Raw genomic sequence first — 27,062 nt, 5'->3', positions numbered from 1 at the left:
GCAAATTCTTCCGCTGGTTGGGGTTTACTCCACTTCTATATCCTTCCCTTCAAGGCTCAGGGGTCCAGGATTATCCTCTGTGTCTGTGTTAATTGGTTTCCCTTTTCTTTGTTGAAGAGGGTCTGTGCAGTCTTTCTGCCTAGTCTGCCATCTTGCTGGAACCTCAGGAGAGAACTTTTAATGGATAACCTCTAATCCTATTTTTAGTCGTACAATGGACATTAAACATGTTGTTGTTGTTAGGTGCCGTTGAGTCATCTCTGACTCACAGCGACCCTATGTACAGCTGAATGAAACACTGCCTGGTCTTGTGCCAGCCTCACGATCCTTGCTATACATGAGCCCATTGTTGCAGCCACTGTGTCTATCCATCTCATTGAGGGCCTTCCCCTTCCTTATTGAGCCTCCACTTTACTAAGCATGACATCCTTCTGCAGGGAATGATCCCCTTTGACAACATGACCAAAGTAGGTGAGACAAAGTCTGGCCATTTTCACTTCCAAATAGCATTCTAACTGCACTTCTTCCAGGACAGATTTGTTAGACCTTTTAGCAGACCATGGTACTCTTAGTATTCTTCTCCAGCACCACAACTCAAAAGCATCAACTCTTCTTCAGTCTTCCTTATTCATTGTCCAGCTCGTACATGCATAAGAGGCGATTGAAAAGTCCATGGCTTGGGTCAGGCACACTTTAGTCTTCAAGGAACAATACTACACAGTGAATTACTTAACCCCTCTGAGCCTCTGTTTCTCCATCTGTAAAACAGAATTGATCTTGTTGTTGTTAGGTGCCTTCAAGTTGATTCCAACTCATAGTGACCCTGTGTATTATAGGGTAGACTGCCTTATAGGGCTTCCTAAGCTGTAATATTTATGGAAGCAGATGGTCACATCTTTCTCTCACAGAGCTGCTGGGTGGGTTACAACTTCTGACCTTTTGGTTAGCCGCTGAGTGATTAACCATTGAACTACCAGGGCTGTTAAAAATTGAATGAACTACTTCACTAAGGCATAGCTTATGGGACACAGTATAAGGACTCACGAGATGTTAACCTACCTGCTGCCACTGAGTCAATTTTGACTCATTGACCCCCATTTGATTAACAAGGACGTAAATCTTTATGAAAGTAGATTGCCTCATCTTCTTCCCACAGAGTAGCTGGAGGGTTTGAACAACTGACCTTCTGATTAGCAGCCAGAACTCCTTCAAAAGAGGTTAACTAATACTATATTTTAGAGTTAGAATGGCATAGTTTTAGCCGGATGTGGGAGCCTTTTGAGAAACCTACTTAGAAGACCTGCTGCCCAATCTGTGTTACCAGGAGAGACAATGTCTGAATTTTTATTGTGGAATGTGATACTAGATTGGAATGTGATACTAAAGATATACACTAGTTGAACAGTTAAATTCATTCATTAATTATTTAGAAAGTACCTGTTAAAAGAACTGAATGTCACTTGAAAGAAAGCAAGAACCAATGATTTAGTGGGATAGACAGGGCTTAGATATATGGCCCCATGTAAAATTAAATATATAATTATAAGTAGCAATACAATGTAGTACAAGGAACTCTTGGCACTAGAAGACAGTGGGTATCAGATAGTAGTTTCTAAAATTTTCCTAGAAAGGGGACTCTTCATATTTATAAACATGCAGAATTAGATGATTATAGGGCAGTTCTAGGTGTCCCTGGGTGGCACAAACAGTTAAGTGCTGGACTACTAACTGAAAGTTTGGCAGTTCAAACCTTCCCAGAGGTACCTCAGAAGACAGACCTGGCAATCTGCTTCCGAACGGTCATTACTTTGAAAATTCTATGAAGTAGTTTTACTTTGCATACATGGGCTTGCCAAGAGTCAGAATTAACTTGATGGCAACTAACAACCATCACAATGTGGAGAGTCTAATGAAATGATCACACTCATGAGGTGCTGTGTAGTATTAATGTATAGAAACATTTTTTTGGAGGGAATTTTCAATCTGCATCAAGAACTTCAAAAACATTCTTGACCTTTGATCCAGAATCCAACTCTTAGAAATGTAATCCAAATGAATTGGGGGGGGGGGGACAAAAAACAAGCTATATATAAACAGAAAGATGTTCTTTGTAATGTAGCCTTAATAGAAAAAGAAAAAAAAAAAAACTTCTTAAATGGTTGGTGATAGGAAAACAGTTATTTAAAATTAAAGATCAACTTTCTTGGGCAGTAATGGGTCATATTCAGGATCCATTTTTTGAAAGAAGGAAGCTGGTGCCAAGAGTTAGTCACAGATTTGTTGCATCTAGTAGAGACAAATGAAACCAGGCCTCCTCAATTCTGGTCAGAAATTACATTTCTTTCTCAAGCAAACTACTTTCTTGTTTTTAAACACGCCTTCACAGAATGAAACTCCAACTATCAATGTTGCAAAACTATAAGGCCAAATTAAAATGACTTGACGTATGTCAGTAAAGCTAAGTTGTTAATGTTTTCGAAGGAGTTTTTTGCTCTTTTTTTTTTTTTTTCTTAACAGCTTCTCAACCAAATGAATCTTGGAGAAGAAGCTTTTTTGTACCAAAAATATATATGGAACTCGTTAAGTGTAACAACTCAGGTTTTGATGGCTTCATAGTAGAACAATTTGGGATTAGTCCTCAGAGGAAACAGATGGATAGTCCAATTGTCTGTCAAACTTTAACAGTATCTCCCAGAATGCACTCATTATTATCATTGTAGCATTCCATTTAATTAGCATGGTAAGACCCATGATAGTGTGTGATATACAGGTGCCAGGATAAACAAACTTGATTATTGACTTCCCAAAGTTAAGGTGCCTAAGTCAGTGTATCAGTGAGGACTCATTTTGTTGGAAGAAGCAGAAAACCTGGCAAAAATTGGCTTGGTTACAAAAGGAAGGCATTAAAAGAAAAAAAAGAGAGGGGAGTGTTTTAGTTGACATATGCTGAAAAGTCCATGGTTCATTAAACTCGTTTCATAGGAGCTGTCATGGTTCAGTGAAAGAGCTTTGGTGATGTAGTGCATTTGACTGCTAACCAGAAGGTTAGCAGTTCAAACCCACCAGCCACTTGATGGAAGGAAGACTGGGCAATCTACTTCCATAAAGATTTACTGCCTTGGAAAGTCAAACTGGGTCGCTGTGAGTTGGAATTGACTCGATGGCAGTGAATTTGGTTTGGTTTGGTTGGTCATGGTTCAGTGGTAGAATTTTCACCTTTCCTTCGGGAGGCTCAAGTTCAATTCCTGTCCAGCACACCACTGATCAGTCAGTGGAGATTTGCATGTTGCTATGAAGCTGCACAGGTTTCAATGTAGCTTCCAGACAAAGATAGACTAGGAAGAAAGACCTGGTGATCTACTTCTGAAAATCAACCAGTGAAAACCCTATGGATCACAGCAGTTCAACCTGCAACCAATTCATAGGAATGGCTCAGAACCAGGTAGTGTTTCAGCCAGTTGTACATGGTCTCCATGAGTCCAGGGCCACCTCAATGGCAGCTAACAACAACAAACAAGCTTGCTTCAGACATGGTTGGATTCAGGGCCCAATTGACATAAAGACTGAATTTTTCTATTTCTTAGCTCTCTCTTCCTCTGTGGGGTTTTCAGTCTCAAGTTGCCTATGACAAAAAGATGGTGGGAGCAGTGGTTTCTACTTCTACAGTTGTCTCAGGTTTCAGGCCTAGTGAATGAGTACAGGAGTCATATTCCCATAATTCCAGAGAAAATCTCATTATCATTCATGAACCCTGATTGGGTCACATGACCACCCTGTGTACTAGCCATGAGTCTAGGGAAATGTAGTATTCAGATAGGTGTAGGCCTGGGTCACAGGTGCCACCCCTGTAATGATGGTGGTGGGGTCAGTTTCCAAGAAACCGTGATTCAATGAGAGTGGGAGGGGATGGCTTCAAAGAGGAAATAAATCTTACTACATAGAAATCTTACTACATAGAGAGTGAGTGAATGCAAGGCAGCATAATCAAGAGGTCCACAGCAGTTGGACTGTTGTCATTTTACTCTAGCTTTTCTGGGAAAAAGAACAAATTCAGCAAATCACAGACTTGCACTGAAGAGAAGAAACACAGTCTAATGAGTGTAGCCTCTTTAAATAGAACATAGTTTATACTATGGAAGACAGATGCTTGTTTATTCTATGATGAGAGCCCTCCAGCCAAGAGGATCTCAAACATTTTTCTTTCTGCAGATGGTTACAGCATTTTTCAACTTTTACTAGTTAGTGAAAAAAATTTGAGGATGGGCAATTTAAAATGAAGTAATAAATACATTTGGAGGAAAGCTAAGGGCTAAGTTATTTCATAATTCTGGAATTTAGAGCTATAAAACAGTAAAGACTCTTATTGGGTCAAAGAGGAAATCCTTTCATTTACGTAACAACTTTATTTGGACATTTTTGGTGTCTCAAGAGATTTTCTCATAAAATAACTTCTCATGGTTTCATTATACACTGTCCTGTTGGGTCTTGTGAAACAAGAAATTATTCACTCCATTTAGTTGCTGTGTGGGTGATTTTCTATAGTTTACCTGTCTTTTGGGATACTACTAATTTACTCTTTTTGGAAACATAATTTTGAAAGCAATTTCAGTAAAATTTCTTATATAAATTTGAGATAAGAGGATTGAGGGCTTGTTTAGCCAAATTTCTCATGCCAATAATATTTAGAAGTAGGAAATTTTTCTAGAACTGGTCCCTGATGATGTACATTTGAAGGTGATTTCTGATTTCTAGAAAATATGTTTGTTCCCAACACAGGTGAAATCAATTCACGTATGAGTTGATACTGATGGTAATTTAACGAAACAAATATTTATGAGTTGAAAAGGATATTTTCTTATCTTGCTAAGCAAGCTTGAGAGTCTAGTGGATTCTCATCCAGATGAGGTATTACTTAGTGTTGTAGATTGAATTATGTCCCTCAAAAATACATGTTGTAAAACCTAACCTCTATGCCTGTTCTTATTATCTCATTTGCAAATGAGTTGCCTTTGTTAGGTTATTGAGACAGGATTAGGTAGAGTGCATTTTGAGTCAATCTCTTTTGCAATATAAAAGAAATTAAACAAGCAAGAGAAAGAAGCAGAGATGGGAGAAGACAGACACCATGCCACATGAAGATCACGAAGGAACAAGGATCTTCCATCAGAGCCAATAAGAGAGAAAACCTCCTCTAGAGCAGGCACTCTGAACTTGGACTTCTAAACTTCTGAACTGTGAGAAAATTAATTTCTGTTTATTAAAGCCATCCACTTGAGGTATTTTTGTTGTAGCAGCACCAGATAACTAAAACAGAATTTGGTACCAAGAAGTAAGGGTGCTGCTCTAATATCTACAATGTGGAAGTGCTTTGGAATTGGGGGGTGGGTAGAGGCTGGAAGAGTTTTAAGGTGCCTAGATTGCCTTAAAGTGAATTATGTTGGTAGAATTATGGATATCAAAGGCAGTTCTGGTGAGAGCTCAGAAAGAAGTGAGGAGAGCTATAAAGAATGTCTCTGTCATCTTAGAAAATACACATAGCACCAGCAACAGAATGTTACTAGAAATATGGACTTTAAATGTGCTCTGGTGAGGCTTTAAAAGAAAATGATAAACATGTGATTGGATAATGGAGAAAGGGTAGTGCTTTTTATTCAGTGGCAAAGAACTGTCTCAAATATGTTCAAATGTTTGGTGGAAGATAGAACTTGTAAGTGATGAGCTTGAGTATCTGGCTGATGAGATTTCTAAGCAAGATCTTAAAGGAGCCATGTAGTTTCTCCTTGCTACTTATAGTAACATGTGAGAGGAAAAAGATAGACTTAAAAATGAACTGTGCAAACTGAAAACAGAACTTAAAGATTTGGAAAATTCTGTTGTAAAACTAAGGACACATGTCCTAGAATGTTCACCAAGGACTTGACCACACAATTTTTTTTTTAAAGAGATTAAGCCTGCAACTATTGGATCTAACCAACTACTACAGAAAAAAAACATCAGTTTAGACTGAAGGAGCTAGAGAAAGAATGAAAGGAGAATTTCTCTTGGAATTCTACAGGCAGGAAACAGGCCAAAGGAGCAACCGTCTCTTCAAAGGGTGAGGCCACGGCCTCCTAGATTTCAGAGTCAGATCTTCACCAACCCAGTTCTGGAGTGTGGGCTCCTGTCCACTATTGCCAGGGGGATGGGGCCACCACCCAAAGCTGAGTGGGTGGGGCTGCCATGCTCAAGGGGCAGAAGAGTGGGATCAATGGAGTGGGGTTGTCATTCAAATGGACTAGGAGAATGGGGCTGCCCAAAACTGAGGAAGCAGAGTTGCCTAGAAGGCAGAGCTGAAGCCCATGGCCAAGGGGCCTCCACCTAGAATCCAGAAAGCGTGGCCAACACCCAGAGTCTGGAGGGCAGGGCCCTTTCCTACACGGTCTCAGAGAACAGAGCATTATTTTCAGGTCTGAGAGCTAATGTGAATTGTTCTGATGGATTTTGCACTTGCTTTGTGCCCATTATTCTTTTTCCACCCTCCAATTTCTTCCATTTGCAATGGAAATGTCTACCTCGTACTATTGTACTTTGGAAACAGACAACGTGTAGTCTAGATTTCTCTGATTCACAAATGCAGAGGAATTTTGCCATAGGCTACAATATGCCTAAACTCTCATCCATATTCAATTTAGATGTTTCAGAATATGAGATTTTGGACTTGGAGTTGATTTAAGATTTTGGGGATGATGTGTTGTGATGAATGAGTTTTGCATATGGCAAGGACATGAATTTTGGGGGACCAAAGCTTGAGTGTTATGGATTGAATTGTGTCTCAAAAAACTATGTGTTGTGATATGTAGTCTCTATGCCTGTGATTACAATCTTATTTGGGAATGGGCTGTCTTTGTTATGTTAATGAAATAAGATCAGTGTTGGGTGTATCTTGAGTCAGTCTCTTTTGAGATATAAGAGATTACACAATCAAGCAGAACAGAGATGGAGGATGAGAGTTCTCAAGCCACATGATGATCTCCCAGGAGCAGAAGCTCAAGGAGACAAGAATCTTCCTCCAGAGCTGACAGATTTCTCTGAAGCTGAAAGACTTCCCCCAGATCTAGCAGTCTGAATTCAGACTTCTAGCCTCCTAAACCATGAGAAAATAAATTTTTGTTTATCGAAGCCATCCACTTACAGTATTTCTGCTATTGCAGGACTAGAAAACTAAAACACTCAGGGAGTGGCAAACTTGGAGCAAATTTGGAACTGTCCCTGTGATGGATAACACTAGTTTTTAAGTTCCATTGTTCTACTTTGGTTGCATAGTAGCCTCAGTTATCATTTATGGAACCTCACACTCTCACACTTTATGCTCTGGGACCTCTTCTGTTGGGCTACATTTTTAGGAAGAACAAATTATGCACATAAAGTGCAGCAGGCTACAAAGGAAGCTGTATAGGCTAGAAGGAACCTTGTCTAAAGATTAAAGTCCCACAGAAATGGCCCATAATAGGTATTCAGCAAATATTTATTCAGTGAAGAAAAGAAAGAAAGAATGGAATGGATCAGTCTAAAGTCATCTTGCTGACAAAATTAGAAAAGCACCATTTAGACATTCCTATTGATTGATATCTCCTCAGAAGGAAGATTGGGAGATCTACTTCCATAGTGATACCGCCTTGGAAACCCAAGGAGGGGTCGCTTTGAGTCGGATCCGACTCGATGGCAGAGTTTGGTTTTTTTGGTTTCTTGATTTACCTTCCTTACTCTTAGCCTGGATTACTCTCATTAGTGCTTTAGCAGTGATAGCACTTACTAGCTTAGAGAACATCACACCAGAACTCAAAGAGGAAGGTGTTCCCCAGTTTCCCAGAGATTAAAAAAACTGTGAACTTTCAAAAGAACATGAAATCCACTTCTTGAATTGTGTAATATAAAACAATTCTCTTTGCTCTGCAATACTGGCAGAATTTTTCTCTCATGGAGGGACACACCACTACCATGTCTAAGTAATTGGAACCTCTAAGTATAATATTAATCACAGAAGGCCACTGAGTTATGCTACACCAGGGCTAACATTCATAGACACTCCCCTGTGAATTGTACCCTGAAGTTGTATAAACCAGCACCCTCATAGTTACTCTACTCAACATTGATTGTTGAATTTTTTGCTTGTTAAAAGCCTTATTAAAAAAAATTGTTAAAAGCCCCCCCCCCCCTTTTTTTAAGGACTTGATCTGAACTTCTTTTTTTTTCCAATTGCTGTCGATTCTGTTTCGGACTCATGGATACCTCATGTGTTTCAGAGTAGAACTGCCCGCTTAGGGTTTTCTAAGCTGTAATCTTTATGGGAACAGGTTGCCAGGTCTATTTTCTGTGGAGATGATACATGGGTTTGAACCACCAGTCCTTTGGTTAACAGCCAAGTGTTTAACCATTATACCACCAGGTTGTTGTTGTTATGTACCGTCGAGTCGGACCCGACTCATAGCAACCCCTCCTTGGGTTTCTGAGATGGTATAATTACGGAAGTAGATTGCCCAATGTTCCTTCCAAGGAGTGGCTGGTGGGTTTGAATCACCAGCCTTCTGCTTAGCAGTCAAGTGCCTTAGGCACTACGCTACCAGAGCTCCCATATCATCAGATTAGAAGGTTGCAATTAGTGGGATTAGTAAATTTAGAAAAAATGTTGCTATAAATTAATGCATTTTCTTTTTTTAAATCTCCCTGTTTTTCTGATTTATGGGGCTGGAATGTAGGAAGAAGAAGAGTCCCAAGAAGATTGTAAATGCCTTGTGTTGGAACAGAAGATGACATCAGGTAGAGTTATGTTTGGTGTGACTCCTTTTCTGAACTGTTCTTGTTGACAGCATGGCTCAGAGAATCCAGAAATTTTGCAGATTGCAGAGGAAAATCTGTATGTTCCCAATGATTGGAAACATGACTAGAAATGTCACTTTTGATATATTCCAGGCATGACATCTGGACAGTCTGGTCATGGTGTAGAAAATAGCTTCTTCGTCTTTTTCTGAATTGACTACAGTTCTTGATGACCAAAAACAAAGAAGTAGATGATGAGAATGATGAGAAAAATTCAAACTTAGTAGTATTAAAATAAGTCATGTAGTTAGTTACTTGTTGCTGTTAGTTGCTGTTGAGTTGGTACTGACCCATGGTGACCCTATTTGTACAGAGTAAAACGGCTCAATAGGGTTTTCAAGGCTGTGACTTTCAGAAGCAGGCCTATCTTCTGAAGAGTCTCTGGGTGGGTTAGAACCCTCAACCTTTCAGCTGGTAGTCTACCACCTAACCATTTGTGCAACCCAGGGACTCCCATGTAGTTACTTACTGGGGCACATTTATGGTTGTCTTGGAAAATGTAATTTCGATACAAGTTTACTTTTTTTATTTTTTTAATGTTAGTGTATCGTTAAATATACAGTTGTGCTAAAGCTATTTACCTCAAAATAGGGCTTCATATGATATGTTATAAAGGAGCCCTGGTTGCACAATGGTTAAACATGTGGTACTAACTAAAATGTCAGTAGTTCAAACTCACCAGCTGGTCTGTGGGAGTAGAGGCCTGGCCATCAGCTCCATAAATATTTCAGCCTAGGAAACCCTAAAGGGCAATTCGATTCTGCCTTAAAGATTCACTATAAGTCAGAATTGACTCAATGGCACACAGCAATAATAACGAGATAATATGGAAAGGAGCAAATGACAGTCGAGTTTATAATAGTCTATGACTAAGATCAGTAATGACAATGCAATGTAATGGTGGTAAAATTACACATTATTTGAATGGGCCTAGTAATGGAAGGTTGGGCAATCCTACTTCTGTAGTGATACTGCCTCGGAAACCCAAGGAGGGGTCGCTATGAGTCAGGTCTGACTCGATGGCACATAACAACAACAACAACAAGTCATGGAAACTAAATGTTAATATTCTCAGTCTCTATCTTCCAACTGCTTTTAGTTTGGTGTTTTATATGATTCAGTGTTAGAAAAGGGTTCCTTCCGGATACTTTTGTTGTTGGCAGAGGCTTATGTTGTAATTTAATGTAAATCAGGGAGCAGAATTAAGAAATTGGAAATGGTAATAAAAAGAGCCTGCAAAAAACACCATATAACGTGAATGAACTTGGAGCACATTATGCTGAGTAAAAGAAGTCAATCACAGAAGGACAAATATTGTATTCGTTCATTATTGTAAAAAGTCAAGGAAAGGTTTATAAATGGAAGGAAACTTTCTTTATTTGTTACCAGGGATGGGAAGGGAGGGGAGGAAATACTGCAAAAATAAATAAATAAAAAGCCTGCAAAATGAGGGGAAAAGGTGGCTCTCTGCTCAGATGTGTTGTTGTTTTGTGCCGTCGAGTTGGACCCGACTCATAGAGACCCCTCCTTGGGTTTCCAAGACAGTATCACTATGGAAGTAGATTGCCCCATCTTCCTTCCAAGGAGAGGCTGTTAGGTTTGAACCGCATCCTTCTGGTTAGCAGTCAAGTGCCTTAGGCACTATGCCAGCAGAGCTCCTCTGCTCTGATATAGACCAAACCAAAACCAAACACGCAGCCGTTGAGTTGGATCTGACTCATAGAGACCCCTCCTTGGGTTTCTGAGGTGGTATCACTACTGAAGTAGACTGCCCAACCTTACTTCCTAGGAGAAGCTGGTGGGTTTGAGCCACCATCCTTCTGGTTAGTAGTCAAATGCCTTAGGCACTATGCCACCGGAGCTTCCCTGATATGGATGGAGGGGAGAAAATTAGTAATTAACCAAGTCCACCATCTTCTTCCACTATCCTCCTCAAGCTGCCTAAAACCTAGGAAAAACAAACAACGTTTTATTTAGTTTAGTGCATCCTCCTTGGGCTCTCCTTACCAGGCAGGCCTTTCGTGGCTGACTCCTTCTCATCATTTAGGAAATGAGTGCAAAAGAGAGAACTTCCCTGACCACCTTGTCATTTCTCCAAATTGTTCTTTGTCCCATTGCCCATTATTCTTTATTATTATTATTACTTATTACTATCCAAAATCATTTATTTGCTTATTGTCTCCTAGAGAGCAGGGACCTTGCTGACTTATTTATTGGTATCTCTAGTCTCTTGGACAGTGCCTGGCATATAATAGTCATTCAGGAAATACTTGTTAAATGAGTTCCTTGTGTAAACAACTTGCAAAGCATTCTCTTTCTCTCTGCAATGGAGATGTGAATGGGATGGATTTGATTATGAGCAACTTCAGGCCTGTTAGATTTCTGGGATACAAAAGAGAGTAAGACACGGCACTTGCCCCCAAGGAAACAAACTATGTCTAAGAGACAGACTGGTTACAACATGAGAAATCCTGTGAACAAATCAATGTAATCTAAGTGTTACTGGGAGACCCGGGGAAGGGGCAATTAAGTTTGGTTTGGGGAAATAAGATCAAAGAAGACTCTTTAGGGCTCAGGATACTTGTAAAGGATTTTGGAGTTTGGAAGTAAGGGCATAATAGGGCAGAGTTGGAGCTTACACGTCATGCCTTTGAAAATTGTTCTGAGAGCCACTTTTGCACACTTAACCTTGATTTTCAATTCCTTAGGTAGAGAATGAAGCTACGATGATGGTCATTTCCAAGTCAATGAAAATGTGGCCAACCAAGAGACTTAAAAAAAATAAATAATTTGTTGTGATTTGGGAGAAAGTTTACAGAGTAAATTCATTTTCTATCCACCAGTTCATACACATTTTGTTTCATGACATTGACTGTAATTTCCCACAGTGTAACAGCTCTCTTCCCACTTCCTTGCCATTGTTACCTCTTGCCTGTGTCCTTTCCTCCCATGCACTCTCACCCCCAAGCTATGTCCTTGTGCAAACACTACCCTTCTGTTCTCCCACATTTGATCACTCCAAGGAGTGTATCTACCTGATGTAAATGTCACCTATGCCTGTCTATTGTTTGGCTGGTAGCCACAGGAATGAGTTCAATTCCAGAACTGAAGGGTAAGTAGGGCCCATAGCCTCAGGGGTCTTACCAGCCTCTATCAGACCAGCAAACCTGGTCTTTCTTTTTTATGATTTTGAGTTTTGTTCCACATTATTCTCTCACTCTATCCAGGATCTCCTGCACCAATCCTCCTCTGAGTGGTTGACAGTGGTAACCGGGTATCATCTAGTTCTTCTGGTCTCATGGTCATACAGGCTGAGGATCACATGGTCTACTAGTTCCTTGGAATAATTGTTTCCATGTGTCTTTGGCTTTCCTCATGTTTCTTTGCTCTGGATGAGGAGAGACCCATTGTTGCATCTAGATGGCCACTTGCAAGCTTTTAAGACCCCAGTCACTACTCACCAAGGTAGGATGTAGAATAATTTTTTTGTGTAGTATGTTATGCCAACTGAGTTTGATGTCTCCTCCAACCATGGTCCCAAGACCACAGGTCCAACTACTCACTCCCTTGGAGTAGCTGGCTCTAAGAGACCATTTTGGAAAACATATTCCCAATTGCTCTTATAAATGGTATTTTCTCCCTTGGCAAAATGTCCACTATATTTTGAGGACATGTGTTCACATCTGAAGCCTTGATTACCACATGTGTTGGGAGGGTACCACTATTTACTGAGGTTTTTCTAGGACATGGGTTCACTCCAATGAATCCTTCCATGACATCTCAGGGTGGATAATGAGAAATCCCATTCTCACACAGACTGCCAGGGGTCCTAGATCTTCAGTGCCTCAGATTGTGTTACTAGAAATCTAGCGTAGTGGTAAAGGTTCCCCTTAACAAATACATTTGGAGGCAGAAATCTCTAAGAAAAATACTTCAGCAGATAGTGAGGGACAAAGTTTAGGTAGAAATCTGTAATGCCATTTTCTCTGTCATCTTGTTTGTATGGTTTTAAATTAAAATTTATGTGAATAAAGGCTCGTCTGTTCTCTTGGGTGAAAAAAAGAAAAATGGGTCTTCTGATAATAACCTTATTATTTAAGTATAAATTTCAAACAGGAGTTTCTCATTGTTCCTAAAACATGCTTGGGTCCATTGTCTTTGGGGCTTGTGTAGAGACCCTCTTCTTTATGCAGGATTTACTCCTGAATGTTTACATTGCATCCTTAGTGTCCTTGGGCCCCTAGTTTTAGTCCATTCAATTCAGAGTTACCATATTTAGGCACCATTCTTTGAAATCCTGTTAGGTATAAGGTATTCCTGCTAAATTATTTGGCAAATATGACCATATAATACATTAATTCAAGAAATATTTATTGAATGTGCACAATCTTGTCTGATCTTGGAAGCTAAGCAGGGTCACGCCTGGTTAGTACTTGGATGGGAGACCGCCTGGGAATACCAGGTGCTGTAGGATTAGGAGGTCTGGTAGCCTAAGGCATTTGATTGCTAACCAGAAAGCTTGCAGTCAGACCCACCAGCCACTCCTTGGAAGGAAGGTTGGGCTATCTACTTCTGTAGTGATACCACCTCGGAAACCCAAGGAGGGGTCACTGTGAGTTGGGTCTGACTTGATGGCACATAACAACAATAACAACAACAGCAACATTATATGCTAGATATTGTGATAGGAATTAGGCTAAGCTTAAAAAAGAAAAGTTGCTGTCAAGTCAATTCCAACTCATGGTGGTCCCTTGTTTGACAGAATATAATTGTGCTTTAAAGGGTTTTCAAAGGCTGATTTTCAGAAGTAGATTTCCAGGCCTTTCTTGTGAGGCATCTCTGGATGGACTTGAACCTTCAAGCTTTCAGTTAGCAGCCACATATGTTAACTGTTTGTACCACCTAGAGACTCAAGCTAAGTTTAGACTAAATACAACAGGCATGACTTCACTCCTCATGGACCCTACAGGAAAATGTGAAACATGTTGTTGTTGTTGTTATGTGCTGTCGAGTTGGACCCGACTCGTAGTGACCCCTCCTTGGGCTTCACAGGCATTATCACTACAGAAGTAGATTGCCTCATCTTCCTTTCGAGGAGTGGCTGGTGGGTTTGAACCGCCAGCCTTCTGGTTAGCAGTCAAGTGCTTTAGGCACTACACTACCAGAGCTCCTAATGTGAAACATAGCCATTAAACAGAGCCATTAAATAAATAAATAACAAACTCAAATAATAGAGAAATTATAGCCTTTAAATAAGTAAGATGTAAATTCTAGAGAAAGTAGGGTATTGTAGAAATCTTGCCATCACAGAGATTTTAGTTACATTATTGTTAGTTGCTGGCAAGTTGGTTCTGACTCATAGCGACCTGTGTACAACAGAATGAAATGTTTCCCAATCCTGTGGCATCTTCCTGATTTTTAGTATGCTTGAGTCCACTGTTGTCGCTATTGTGTCAATCCATCTCACTGAGGGTTTCCTTCATTTTCACTGAGCCTCCACTTTACCAAACACAATGTCCTTTTCTGGTGATTAGTCTTATGATACTTCTAAAGAGCATTCTGATTGTGTTTCTTCTTCTAATATTGATTTGTTCATTATTCTGACAGTCCACAGTATATTAAGTATTCTTCACCAACACCACAATTTGAATGTATCAATTCTCCTTCCAGCTTCCTTTTTCATTGTCCAGCTTTTATATTCGTATGAGATGATTGAAAAGACCATGGCTTGGGTCAGGTACACCTTAGTCATCAAAGTGATTGCTTTGCTTTTTTTTTCCCCCCAGTAATTAAGTAGGGTCTGTAAAACAAGGGCACAGAAAGCTAAAATCAAAGGTAAAATACAGTATGAGCTAAAACACAGACAAGAGTAGAGGGATTGGGAACATGAAAGAAGGGATGAACTCAATTTGGGGGATCTAAGAAGTTTTCCAAAAGGACATATGAAATGGGCCTGAAAGCACAGCTATGAAATTCTTTTGTGAAGAAGAGAGATACATAAGCCAGGGTGTTTAGAAAGTAAAATCCAAATACTGTAAAGTGAATCCAAAGTGATACCTATTTGGAATTCAGCCCATTTTTTCTGGCTGATGACCTAATCCTTAGGAGCCTGCCACTTTATCCTGTGGTCTATAATTTATACTTGCAGGGGCTACTTAGGGGGCTATTACAGGTTATCTGGGAGTGTTTAATCTTTACAACCATTGTTTCCTGTCCTTTGCTCTCTAATAATTCAGCATTGATGTATATTTGAATCATTTATTAGTGAATGAAAAGCCCTGGTGGCACAATGGTTAAAGTGCTTGGTTGCTAACCAAAAAGTCAGTGGTTTGGATCCATCGGCCACTCTGTGGGGGAAAAGACCTGGCCATTTACTCCCATAAAGATTACAGCCTAGGCAACTCTATAGGGGCAGTTCTACTGTGTCCTATAGGGTTGCTATGAGTGGGAATTGACTCAATAACACACAACAACAACCATTAGTGAATGATCTGTCTGGAATAGACAGTGCCCTGATGCCTACTCAGAACTAGGTAGCATTTCTCCTTTACTCGGTAGATATACTATCTGAGTGGATAGGATGGCTCATTTATAACAAGTCCCCGTTAATGTGATATAGCATGAGTGGCTGTCAACAGGTGTCCCATTTCAGCAGGGTTGGTGTGAGGCAGATTTGTCAGGGAGATGAGCATGACCTTTGCCTCCAGCCTGCCCTTTCTGTGCCCTGCTTCAATCTCAGTGGGTTTCCCTGCTCACTCACTTTGGTTCCCAGTTTCTCTGCCACCAGAAGAGTGTGCAATCAGACATGTAGACCCTGATACATATTAAAGGACATCACTGTGGCACCTCTCTTTGGTTATTGATTGGTATTTTAAGTGTCCTCTATACCTATGGAATGAAAAGATTTGGTGTCAAAAGGATTTTAAACATCAGCAACCAGGTAAAGAAGGATTGATGTGGTAGTTACATTCCAGGAACCAGAGGTCAGGCAACAGAAAGAGTACACAGTCTAGAAATTGAGCTTTGCCAGAACATCTATTTATATACTGGAAGCAGGCTACACCCCCAAGGAAACTCCTCTTTCAACTGATTGGCTAATCACATCATCTCATGTCAGGGAAAGTTATTGCATTGTGGAAGAGCAACCAATCCAATATCTGCCAAATCTGAAAATCACTAGCCAAGTTGACACACAACATCATAGACTATATGCTCCATAAGAGGAGGAATTCTGTTTGCTTAAAAAGGTTAGATCCTTTATTGAAATGTGCCATTTAGAACATTTTTCTAAATGTTACAACCATTGTGGATAATGGTATGGCATTTTCTTAAAAAACTGAAAATAGAAATACCATTTGATCCAGCAATTCCATTACTAGGAATATATCCCAAAGAAGTGAGAGGACACGAATAGACATATGCACACCCATGTTAATTGCAGCACAAGTCACTATAGCAAAGCGATAGAAACAGACTAAATGCCCATCAACAGATGAGTGGATAACCAAAGGATGGTACATTCACACAATAGAATACTATGCAACATTAAATAATAATGAAGACTACATGAATCATCTCACAACATGGATGAATTTGGAGGACATTATTTTGAGTGAAATAAGTCAATCACAGAAGGACAAATATTGTTTGAGCCCACTATTGTAAAAAGTCAAGAAAAGGTTTAGAGAAGGAAACTCACTTTGTTGGTTACCAGGGATGGGAGGGAAGGGAAGGGAAAATCTCGGAGGCCTTGAGAGTCACATGTTGATTTGGGTGAGGGCAGGGACAGTATGGAAAGAGTCTGTGACAGCATGGTGACACTGGAGAAAGGAAAGACACTGAAATGTACACAAAAGGTATAGACAACAGAGGCAAATGCTATTACATGCACAATACTGCAGTATCACTAGCACCAAACACAAGGCTACAGATTAATGCATAGACAGGTGAGAAGATCAGGCGGGGGTAGGAGAACAGGCATACATTCTAGACCAAGGATAGATTTGGCTGAAGATAATCTTACACATGTGTTTGTGCTACAAAATTAACCTCATACATTACTGAAACAACAGAGGACAGGGTTGGAGTAACTTCTCAGAGATAACCAAACACCTGGTGAGAGACAATCACTGGGCCTGCAGACTAGGGACCATGGTCTCGAAGGGCATCATGTTGAATTGGCATGACATAGTACATAAAAATTTTGTTCTACAACCTACTTTGGTGAGTAGAAACTGGGGTCTTAAAAGCTTTCAAGTGGCCATCTAAGATGTAACTATTTGTCTCCTCTCATCTGGAACAAAGAAGAGTGAAGAAAATCAAAGGCATCTGGAAACAATTAGTCCAAAGATAAGATGGACCATGAGGACCTCAGCCTCCATGACCCTGAGACCAGAAGAACTAGATGGATGATGCCCAGCTACCAATGCCAACCACATAGAAAGGGATCAAAACTGGAGATCCTGGACAGAGTGGGAGGAAAAATGTGGAACAAAATTCAGAAACACAAAAATGACCAGAATTGCTTGTTAGAAAAAGACTGGTGGAACCCCTGGGACTATGGCCCTAGGTTAACCTTCAGGCCTACAAATGGATTCACTTCCATGGACTGGCTCTCAGTCCAATAGCAGAAAGACCTACATGCCTACCCCAAGGCAATGCACCCATCTACTCTAGGGAGATGCACCCCTTGGATCAATCAGCCATGAGACACCAGAGGTAGCATTCACATAGAGGGAAAGCTGGACAGACAGGAATGCATAGATAAGAAGGGAACAGGAAGGGAGTGGTCACAGGCAGGAGAGGGGAGGAGAGTTTTTTACGGTTGGGGACAGGAATTGGGGCCATGAAATCAGATGTGCATGAACTGTTGAATGTAAAACAAGATTGCTTTGTAAATTTGCACTCAAAGCACAATAATAAATAATTTAAAAATTGAAGGAAAAAAAAAGACATTTTGCTATAATGTTAAATATGAAAATTTTAAAAACAATATAAAACTAAATCTGGGCTATGTTTATTACTTGATATATATATATATATATATATATATATTCCCTCTGCACAGAGAAAGGGAAGGGTGAGGCAATGGGCTCATGAAAAGAGGTGGTATGTTGGGGGGAGGCACTGTAGATGGAAGTTTTCTGTACTTGAGTTCCTCTGAAATGGCCATGACATTATTCATATAATACACTAACCCACTCCATTACCAATGAGTCAATTCCAACTCATTCTAACCCTATAACACAGAGTAGGGTTTCCAAGACTGTAAATCTTTAAGGAAGCAGACTGCCTCATTTTTCTCCTGAAGAGCAGCTTGTTGTTGTTGTTGTTGTTATTTTCCATTGAGTCGCCCCGACTCATAGCGACCCCTCCTTGGGTTTCCAAGGCAGTATCACTACGGAAGTAGGATTGCCCAACCTTCCTTCCTAGCAGCTAGTGGGTTTGAAATGCATATGTAAGATTATCTTCAGCCAAATCTATCCCTGGTCTAGAGTGTATGCCTGTTCTCCTACCCCCTCCTCACCTGTCTACGCATTAATCTGTAGGCTTGTGTTTGGTGCTGGTGAAACTGCAGTATTGTGCCATTAGAGCACCTTTCATAGAATATAGAGTTAAAAAAAAAAAAAAAAGATTACTAATAGTGGCAAGTAGGAGTCCATGATTCCAAATGGGGAGAACAGTGAGAAGGCACAATTTGAAACCTGACAACATGACCTTCTGAGGACAAGCAGTTATCCTAAGTAGCTGAGGACAGGGAGAGAAATGAGCTTGCCTGTTCTCACCTGGGAGCTGCTATTCCAAGAGCACTCTTCTTTTCCTTGGGTAATCTCTCTTCCCTTTTTGCCTTTCCATAGAATGTGGTTCTTTCATGGAAACTTCTATAGTCACCCTGCCTTTTTACTTTACAGCAGACACTTTATGAGGAGCCATTATCTAATTTCTCTCTATTCCACTGGAAGGCCCTTGGAACTACAAGCCAAGCATCATGTATACATGCCCATAAAAGGCATCAACATTGAAAAAGATAAAACTGAACTTTTGTTTTTTAGTACAGAGTTTCAGGATTGCAGGTGACATAAAGAAACAACAGGTCATGCCCTTACTGATTTTATTGGTAGCCACGTGCGTGGAAACTATGTCATACAAAGTTTTCTAGAGAAATTTGTAACCTTTCAGAGGCACATCCTATTTTCATTTATTCGTTTACTCTCTTGTGGACAGAATGAGGAATGAATGGGCCAGCTAGGCTTTGTATGTGTGTGTGGTGGGAAATATACATAACAAAACATACACCACCTCAACAATTTCTACATGTACAATTCACTGAGTACATTCTTCAAGTTGTACGACCATTCTTGCTATCCTTTTCCAAATCTTTCCACCACCATTAACATAAGTTCAGTTCCTCCCAACCAAAACCTTCCTCTTCTGATTCTGGTAACCACTAATAATCTTTGATTCCTATTTATTTGCTTATTTCATATAAGTAAGATCATACAGTATTTGTTCCATTGCAGCTGACTTATTTTGCACAGTATGATGTTTTCATGGTTCATCCATGTTGTGGCATGCATTAGGACTTCATTTCTCTTTATGGCTGAGTAATAATCAATTATATGTATGTACCACTTTTTTTTAATCCATTTATCTGTTGATGGACATTTCGGTAATTTCCACTTTTGCCTATTGTGAAAAGTGCTACGATGAACATTGCTGTACAAATTTCTGTTAGTGTTCCTGCTTTCACTTCTGTGTACATACCTAGAATTGGGATTTCTGGGTCAGATGGTAGTTCTGTGTTCAACTTTTGAAGGAACTGCCAAATTGTTTTCCACAATTGTACCACTTCACATTTCCACCCACCTATGCTTTCTTTAGAGAACTCTTTTAAAAAGAGTTGTATCCTTCCTAATGGCCATGTTAAAAAAAAAAAAAAAAAGTGAAATGTGTTTTAAAAACATTGACTCAATCTTGCCATTTCTCTTGCCCATGTATTGCTTTAGAAATAGGCCAAATATTTTCGAATTCTAAAAGGGCTTTCAAATGTGTTTAAAAGTCGAGGATGTCTTGTGGAATACTTACTACCTTTTAGGTTGCACTTGACCTGTACTGTCAGGGTCTCTAAGGTTGCAACACTTTTATCACAAGAGAGGGATATCCTGTAAGTTTAAGCCATTTTGTGACAGCCAAAGGTTTTCATCAGAATATTCACCTCTTGCTAAGGGCCCCTAGAGCTGAGTGGGGCCCAGCACACTTTTAGCTGTCCGTGTCATCTGCATTCAGTCAAGGTCTCATTTCCTGTGGTTTGTAACTTTCTTAAGGATGGAGTAACAAACCCCAACTGGTGAAAATTTCTTCAACTAAAAATAGATTCAAGAAGGAAAAAGTATATATGTACTTTTGTAACCTTTATGGGGGAAATGAGACCAGGGTGATCCTCTGAGCAGCTCCTTCAGCAAGATGATACTGCTCTGTGTGGGAGGCTGGCCCCTTCAGGAAGGTCTGCTACGCTCACATTCAGGCCTTCTTGCCGGGAGTCACGAAAAGTGACAAAATGAGACCCACTTGTTGATCACTCAGACAAACAGCATGTCTGCATTTACTTTCATGTCACAGTAGAACAGCCAAAAGTGAGGTTTCCGCCCAAACTAACTCATCTCTGAGTTAATTGTGACTTGATAAGAGTCCCATCTTTGCTTTGATTGTGCAAAAAAGTGACTTGCCTTTCGTACTGATTTTTCTGAGGCTCTGGCAAAGAATTAATAGACAGCTATAAGAAGGCTAGAAGTTTTGAAGGGTGGTGGTAGTTTGTATTCAAGATGCATGGCCTGCCTCATCATCTTCTTTCAGGCTTTTCCTCTCAGTGAGTTCTTCCCTGACTACTATGTGCACCTTCTCCTTCAATCCTTATCTCTTGGCCCTGCCTTATTTTTCTACAAATCATTTACCACCATCATCCAACACAATATGTAGTTAACTTTTTTTTGTCTGTCTTTCCCTTCTAGAATGTAACCTCCATGAAGGCAGGGGATTGTGACCATTTTATTTGCTTCTGCATACATAATGAATGCCTAGAACAGTGTCTGACATGTAGTAGGTGCTCAATACATACTTGTTGCATAAAGAAGGAATGCTTGTTCTTTTCTTTTAAACTCTTGCTAAAATAACTTGATCAATCAGAAACTGAAGACTACTTGGGTTTATTCCCCACCCTCCAACTCCTGGCACAATGCCAAGAATATGAAAGCACACAAAATAGAACACAATAGAATGTGAAAGAACTCATAATAAACTTGTTTACCTTCTACTTCCCCAAACATGACATCCTCTTCCAGGGTTGATCCATCCTGATGATGTGCCCAAAGCAAGTGAATCAGACAATGTTCTGTTGTGATCCACAGGGTTTTCATTGGTTAATTTTCAGAAGTTTGAATAAAGTATTAATGCATGAGTTAATGAGTGAATGAACAGAAGTCTGGTTCACAACACAACTTTTGCTTAAAAAGCAACAACAACAACAACTGTTGTTCATTTGGATGTTTAGAACACATAAAGTGAACCATGGTAATACCTTGGAGGAGTCAATGATGAACTAGACATGAATCTTGCCTTCAAGGAGCTAGCTTGCTTTTATTCTGAGTTTACTTTTCTTTCTGTTTCCTTACCCTAGGACAGATGGTCTGAGGGTTCCTGGGGGCCCTTTTATGAGAGAAAATGCTGCTGAGGGATTGTACATGATTTTTCAATAAAGATCCGATCCCTAAACTCTTTATGGAACTTGACTATCATATGTTTATTTTAGTCTAAGAAATCCTACTATTTTGTTTTCATTTCAAATAATTGTGATTGGATTTTTTGCTGTCATAAAAATTCCTCCCAAGGAGTGAAGGTGGCAGTATGCCTGCTGCTAGAGATTCACCAGAGGAACACAGACCTGGAAAAGTGATAACCTTCCCTGTTCAAGAAAGAAGCCAGTGAACAGGAGGCTATGAGTTCTAACATATATTCATACAGTAAGATAGACAGCAGCCTCCAAGTAAACCGTGAGTCATGGCAACCTTATGCACAACAGAATGAGACATTGCCCAGTCCTGCATCATCCTCACAAGGCCTGCGTGTTTGAGTCCATTATGGGAGCTATTGTGCCAATTCATCTCACTGAGAATCTCCCTCACCCTTGCTGGCCCTCTGCTTAACGAAACATGATACCCTCTTCCAGTGATTGATCAATCCCTTCTGATGACATGTTTAAAACAAAGGAATTGGACAATAGTCTGTTTTTTTCCATAATGTTTTAATTGGCTAATTCTTGGAAGTCAATCACCAGGCCTTCCTTCCTAATCTGTCTTAGTCTGGAAGCTCCTTTGAGAACTGTCCACCATAGGTGTGACCCTGCTGGTATTTGAAATACTGGTGGCATAGCTTCCAGTATCATAGCAACACACAAGACAACCACAGTACAACAAACTGACATATGGGTTATGGACTCATAGAGCAGAAAGGAAGATACTCGTAGAATTTATTTATAGATCCTTCATTATTACATTTGAGTGATCTGTTGTTTTGTTAAGTACCATCAAGTTGGTTCCAATTCATAGCAACCTTACATACAACAGAATAAAGCACTGCCTGGTCCTGCACCATCCTCACAATTGTTGCTATGTTTGAGCCCATTGGTGCAGCCACTGTGTCAATCCATCTTATGGAGGGTCTTCCTCTTTTTTTTTTTTTTTTTTGTGATTTGGGTGAATATTTACACAGCAAATTCACTTTCCATACAGCAGTTCACATACACTTTGTTTCATGACATTGACTATAATTTACCACAATGCAGCAGCTCCCCTCCCACTTCCTCCTGATAGTTACCTTTTCCCTGTGTCCATCCCTCCATGCCCTCCCACCCCCTGAGCTGTCTCCCTGTGCATAAACAGCCCTTCTTTCTCCCATGATTGTTCTCTCCAAGGAGTGTATCTATCTCAGGTAAATGTTCAACTCATATGGCTATCTTTTGTTTGGCTGGAAGCCACAGGTATGGGTTCAATTCCAGACCTGAAGGGCAGCTAGGGGCCATAGTCTCAGTGGTTCCACCAGGCTCTATCAGACCAGCAAAGCTGGTCCCCCTCTTTTTTCTTTTCCCCCAAATGATTTTGAGTTTTGTGCTACATTGTTCTCCCTCTCTATCCAGGATCTCCTATATAGATGCTCCTCTGAGTGGTTGACAATGGTACCCAGGCACCATCTAGTTCTTCTGGTCTTATAGTTGTATAGGCTGCGGATCGCATGGTGTACCAGCGCTAGGACTGATTGTTTCCATGAATCTTTGGTTTTTTTCATTCTTTGCTCTGGACGAGGAGAGACCCATTGTTGCATCTAGATGGCTGCTTGCAAGCTTTTAAGTTCCCACTTGCTACTTGCCAAAGTAGGAGGTGGAACAATGTTTTGTGTAGTATGTTATGCCAATGTAGCTTTATGTCCCCTGTGACTATAGTCCCAAGCCCACCAGTTCAACTACTCACTCCCTCTGGGTAGCTAGCTGTGACTAAGAAGTGACTACTACCTTGTCCCTTGTCAACTCTGCTATAAACCTGGAAATTCTTACAGATCATACAAACACACTTATAGGACCATTGTCTGCCAACCCTATACATGGTCTTGGGAACACTCCCCACTTCATAGACACACCTAATAGTTCAGCCTGTCCACCCATCTCTCCATCCATATACCCATGTTTGCCTTCACTGACAACGCAGTACTATATGTGCAAAAGGATTCATCTTTGTTGTCTGTACCTCCCATGTACCTCTCTATGTCTTCCTCTTCCTCAATGCCACCATGGTGATCACTCACATTACATTGTCCTTCTCTGCACCCAAATTGATACTTATCTCTACCTATCTAACAGTGTCCCCTACCCTTCCCTCCCACCCCTGGTAACCAACAAAGAAAATTTCCTTCCATAGATAAACCTTTCCTTGACTTTTACAATAACATACTAATGCAATATTTGTCCTTCTGTGATTGACTTATTTCACTCAGCATAATGTCCTCCAAGTTCATCCATGTTATGTGGTGTTTTGCACATTGTAGGTTATTCTTTAGGGTTGCATAGTATTCCATTGTGTGTATGTACCAAAGTTTGGTTATCCATTCTTCAGTTGATGGACACCTAGGTTGTTTCCATCTTTCGGCTATTGTAAACAGTACTGTGATGAACATGGGTGTGCATATTGTCATGGCTCTCACTTCTTTAGGATATGTACCTATATATAGGTATATACAGGCAATCTACTTTCGTAGTGATACTGCCTCGGCAACCCAAGGAGGGGTCGCTATGAGTTGGGGATGACTCTATGGCACACAACAACAACAACATAGGATATATAGTAAGGAAATGGCTGGGTCAAATAGTATTTCTAATTCCAACTTTTTAAGGAATCACCATACTGCTTTCCAAAGTGGTTGTACCATTTTACTGTCCCACCAGCAGTGTACAAGAGTCCCAATCTCTCCACAACCTTGCCAGCATTTATTTTCTGTCTTGTTGAACTTTGCTACTAGTGCTGGGGCATGATGGTATCTCATTGTTGTTTTGATTTACATCTCTCTAATGGCTAATGATTGTGAGCATTTCTTCATGTTTGTTGGCCACCTGAATATCCTCCTTGGTGAAGTGTCTATTCATGTCTTCTGCCCATTATTTAATTGGATTATTCATCTTTCTGTTATTGAGGTGTTGGAGTTTTCTATAAATTCTAGAGATAAATCCCTTGTCAGATATGTCATTGCCAAATATTTTTTTCCCAATCTGTAGGTTCTCTTTTGACCCTTTTGGAGAAGTCTTTGGAAGTACATAAAAATTTAATTTTTAGAAGGTCTCATGCATGTAGTTTCTCTTCTGTTATTTGTGCATTTTGGGTTATGCTTGGTAGTCTATTTATGACATATATTGTTGTTGTTGTTGTTTGCCATCGAGTCGGCCCCGACTCATAGCGACCCCTCCTTGGGTTTCCGAGGCAGTATCACTACGGAAGTAGGATTGCCCAACCTTCCTTCCGAGGAGTGGCTGGTGGGTTTGAACCGCCAGCCTTCTGGTTAGCAGTCAAGTGCCTTAGCCACTATGCTACCAGAGCTCTCATGACATATATTAGGACCCCTAAATTTGCCCCTATTTTTTCCTTGAGGAACTTTATAGTTTTAGGTTTCACATTTAAGTCTTTGATCCATCTGGCATTCATTTTTTTGTGTATGGTGTGAGGTACCAATCTTATTTCATTTTTATGCAAATCTATATCCAGTTTTGCCAGCCAAACATTCTCTTCCCCATTGAATGGATTTTGGCCCTTTGTCAAAGATCAGCTGACCATAGGTCAATGGATCTATATCTTGGTTCTCAATTATATTCCATTGGTCTATCTATGTGTCTGTCATTGTACCAATATCAAGCAGTTCTTTGGTTTTTTTTTTTTTTTTTTTAAGAGCTTGTTTTACATTTAATGTAATGAGTACATTTAGTTTCATTCCCCATTCACCATGTCCAACCATAACCCAGTCTCCTCCCTTCCCTATCCTGTAACCCTCCTCCTGTGCCCCTCATAATTTATGCACTCCTCAGTTTGAATGTTAGTCCTCTGGTGTCCCTTGGTCTATTGCTCTAAGGGATGTATTACCATAGAGTATGTGGGTGTGTCATCCTGGGTTGAATGGTCTGCATGTACATCTTGTTAACTGTTGGGCTGAGATCCCACCCCTGGGGGTGCATTTTATTCCAGCTGCAGAATGTATTCCAGGGCCATAGTATTGGGAGTCCCACCAGATTTCATCTGACCAGTACTTCTGGTGATTATTGAGTTTTTGGATTTTGTTCCACATTTTCCCTCCCACTCTATCCAGGACCTCCAGATTTGATCCTTTCCTAAGTGGTTGGCATTGGTAGCCAGGCACCATCTAGTTCTTCTTGTCTCAAGGGAACCAGACAGTTTTGACTACTACGGCTGTATAGTAGGTTTTGAGATCTGGCAGTACGAGAACTCCTACTTTGTCCTTCTTCAATAGTGCTTTGTTTATCTGAGGTCTCTTTCCTTTCCATATAAAGTTAGTGATTGTTTTTTCCATATCCTTAAAGAATGTTGAAGGGATCTGGGTTGGGATTGCATTGAATGTATAGATTGTTTTGGGTAGAAATGACATTTTCACAATGTTCAATCTTCCTGTCCATGAGCATGGTATGTTCTTCCATTTTTGTAGATTTCTTATGGTTTCTTGAAGTACTTTATTATAGTTTTCTTTGTACAGATATTTTGTGTCCCTGGTAAGATTTATTCCCAAGTATTTTATTTCTTTGGTAGCTATTGTAAATAGTATTGATTTCCTTATTTCTTTTTCAGCAATCTCTGTGCTGGTGTAGAGGAATCCAACTGATTTTTGGATGTTGATCTTGTATCCTGCCACGATGCTAAATCTCTCAATAAGTTCCAGTAGATTTTTGACTGAGTCTCTTGGGTTTTCTAGGTATAGGATCATATCACCAGCAAATAGGGATTGTTTAACTTCTTCCTTACCAATGTGGATGCCTTTGATTTCCCTTTCTTGCCTTATGGCCCTGGCTAGGACTTCCAGTAGAATGTTGAGTAGAAGTGGTGATAGTGGGCATCCTTGTCTGGTTCCTGTTCTCAAGAGGAATGGTTTCAGTTTCCATTGAGAATAATGTTGGCTGTTGGTTTTGCATAGATGCCCTTTATTATGTTGAGCAATGTCCCTTGTATTCCTATTTTGCTGAGAGTTTTGATCAGGAATGGGTGTTAGATTTTATCAAATTCCTTTTCTGCATCAATTGATATGATCATGTGGTTCTTCTCCTTTGTTTTATTTACGTGGTGGATGACGATTGTTTTTCTGATGTTGAATCATCCTTGCATACCTGATATGAACCCCACATGGTTATAATGAATGATTTTCTTAATATGTTGTTGCAGTCTATTGGGTAGGATTTTGTTGAAGATTTTTGCATCTATATTCATGAGGGATATTGGTCTGTAGTTTTCCTTTTGAGTGATGTCTTTGCTTAGTTTTGGTATCAAGTTATTCTTGCTTCATAAAATGAATTAGGGAGGATTCCACCCTTTTCTATGTTTTGGAATAGTTTGAGTGGGATTGGTGTCAGTTCTCTGAATGTTTAGTAGAATTCTCTGGTAAAACCATCTGGG

The 27,062-nt window shown here is 40.1% G+C and overlaps 1 protein-coding gene across 1 annotated transcript in view; it reads left to right on the top strand.

The window, feature by feature from the left end:
* Positions 1-27,062, top strand: part of FAM107B (family with sequence similarity 107 member B) — a 364,667-nt gene that overhangs the window by 146,927 nt on the left and 190,678 nt on the right. The window contains exon 2 of the mRNA XM_007954913.2: positions 8,736-8,796. Coding sequence (XP_007953104.1) covers positions 8,736-8,796 — 61 coding nt within the window. The remainder of the gene's footprint in view (positions 1-8,735; positions 8,797-27,062) is intronic.

Source organism: Orycteropus afer, unplaced genomic scaffold (assembly GCF_000298275.1).
Source record: "Orycteropus afer afer isolate SDZICR_OR568_19922 unplaced genomic scaffold, OryAfe1.0 scaffold00481, whole genome shotgun sequence".
Taxonomy (NCBI): Eukaryota; Metazoa; Chordata; class Mammalia; order Tubulidentata; family Orycteropodidae; genus Orycteropus; species Orycteropus afer.
Note: the sequence above shows the minus strand (reverse complement) of the source record. Positions and strands in the feature narration are given on the sequence as shown.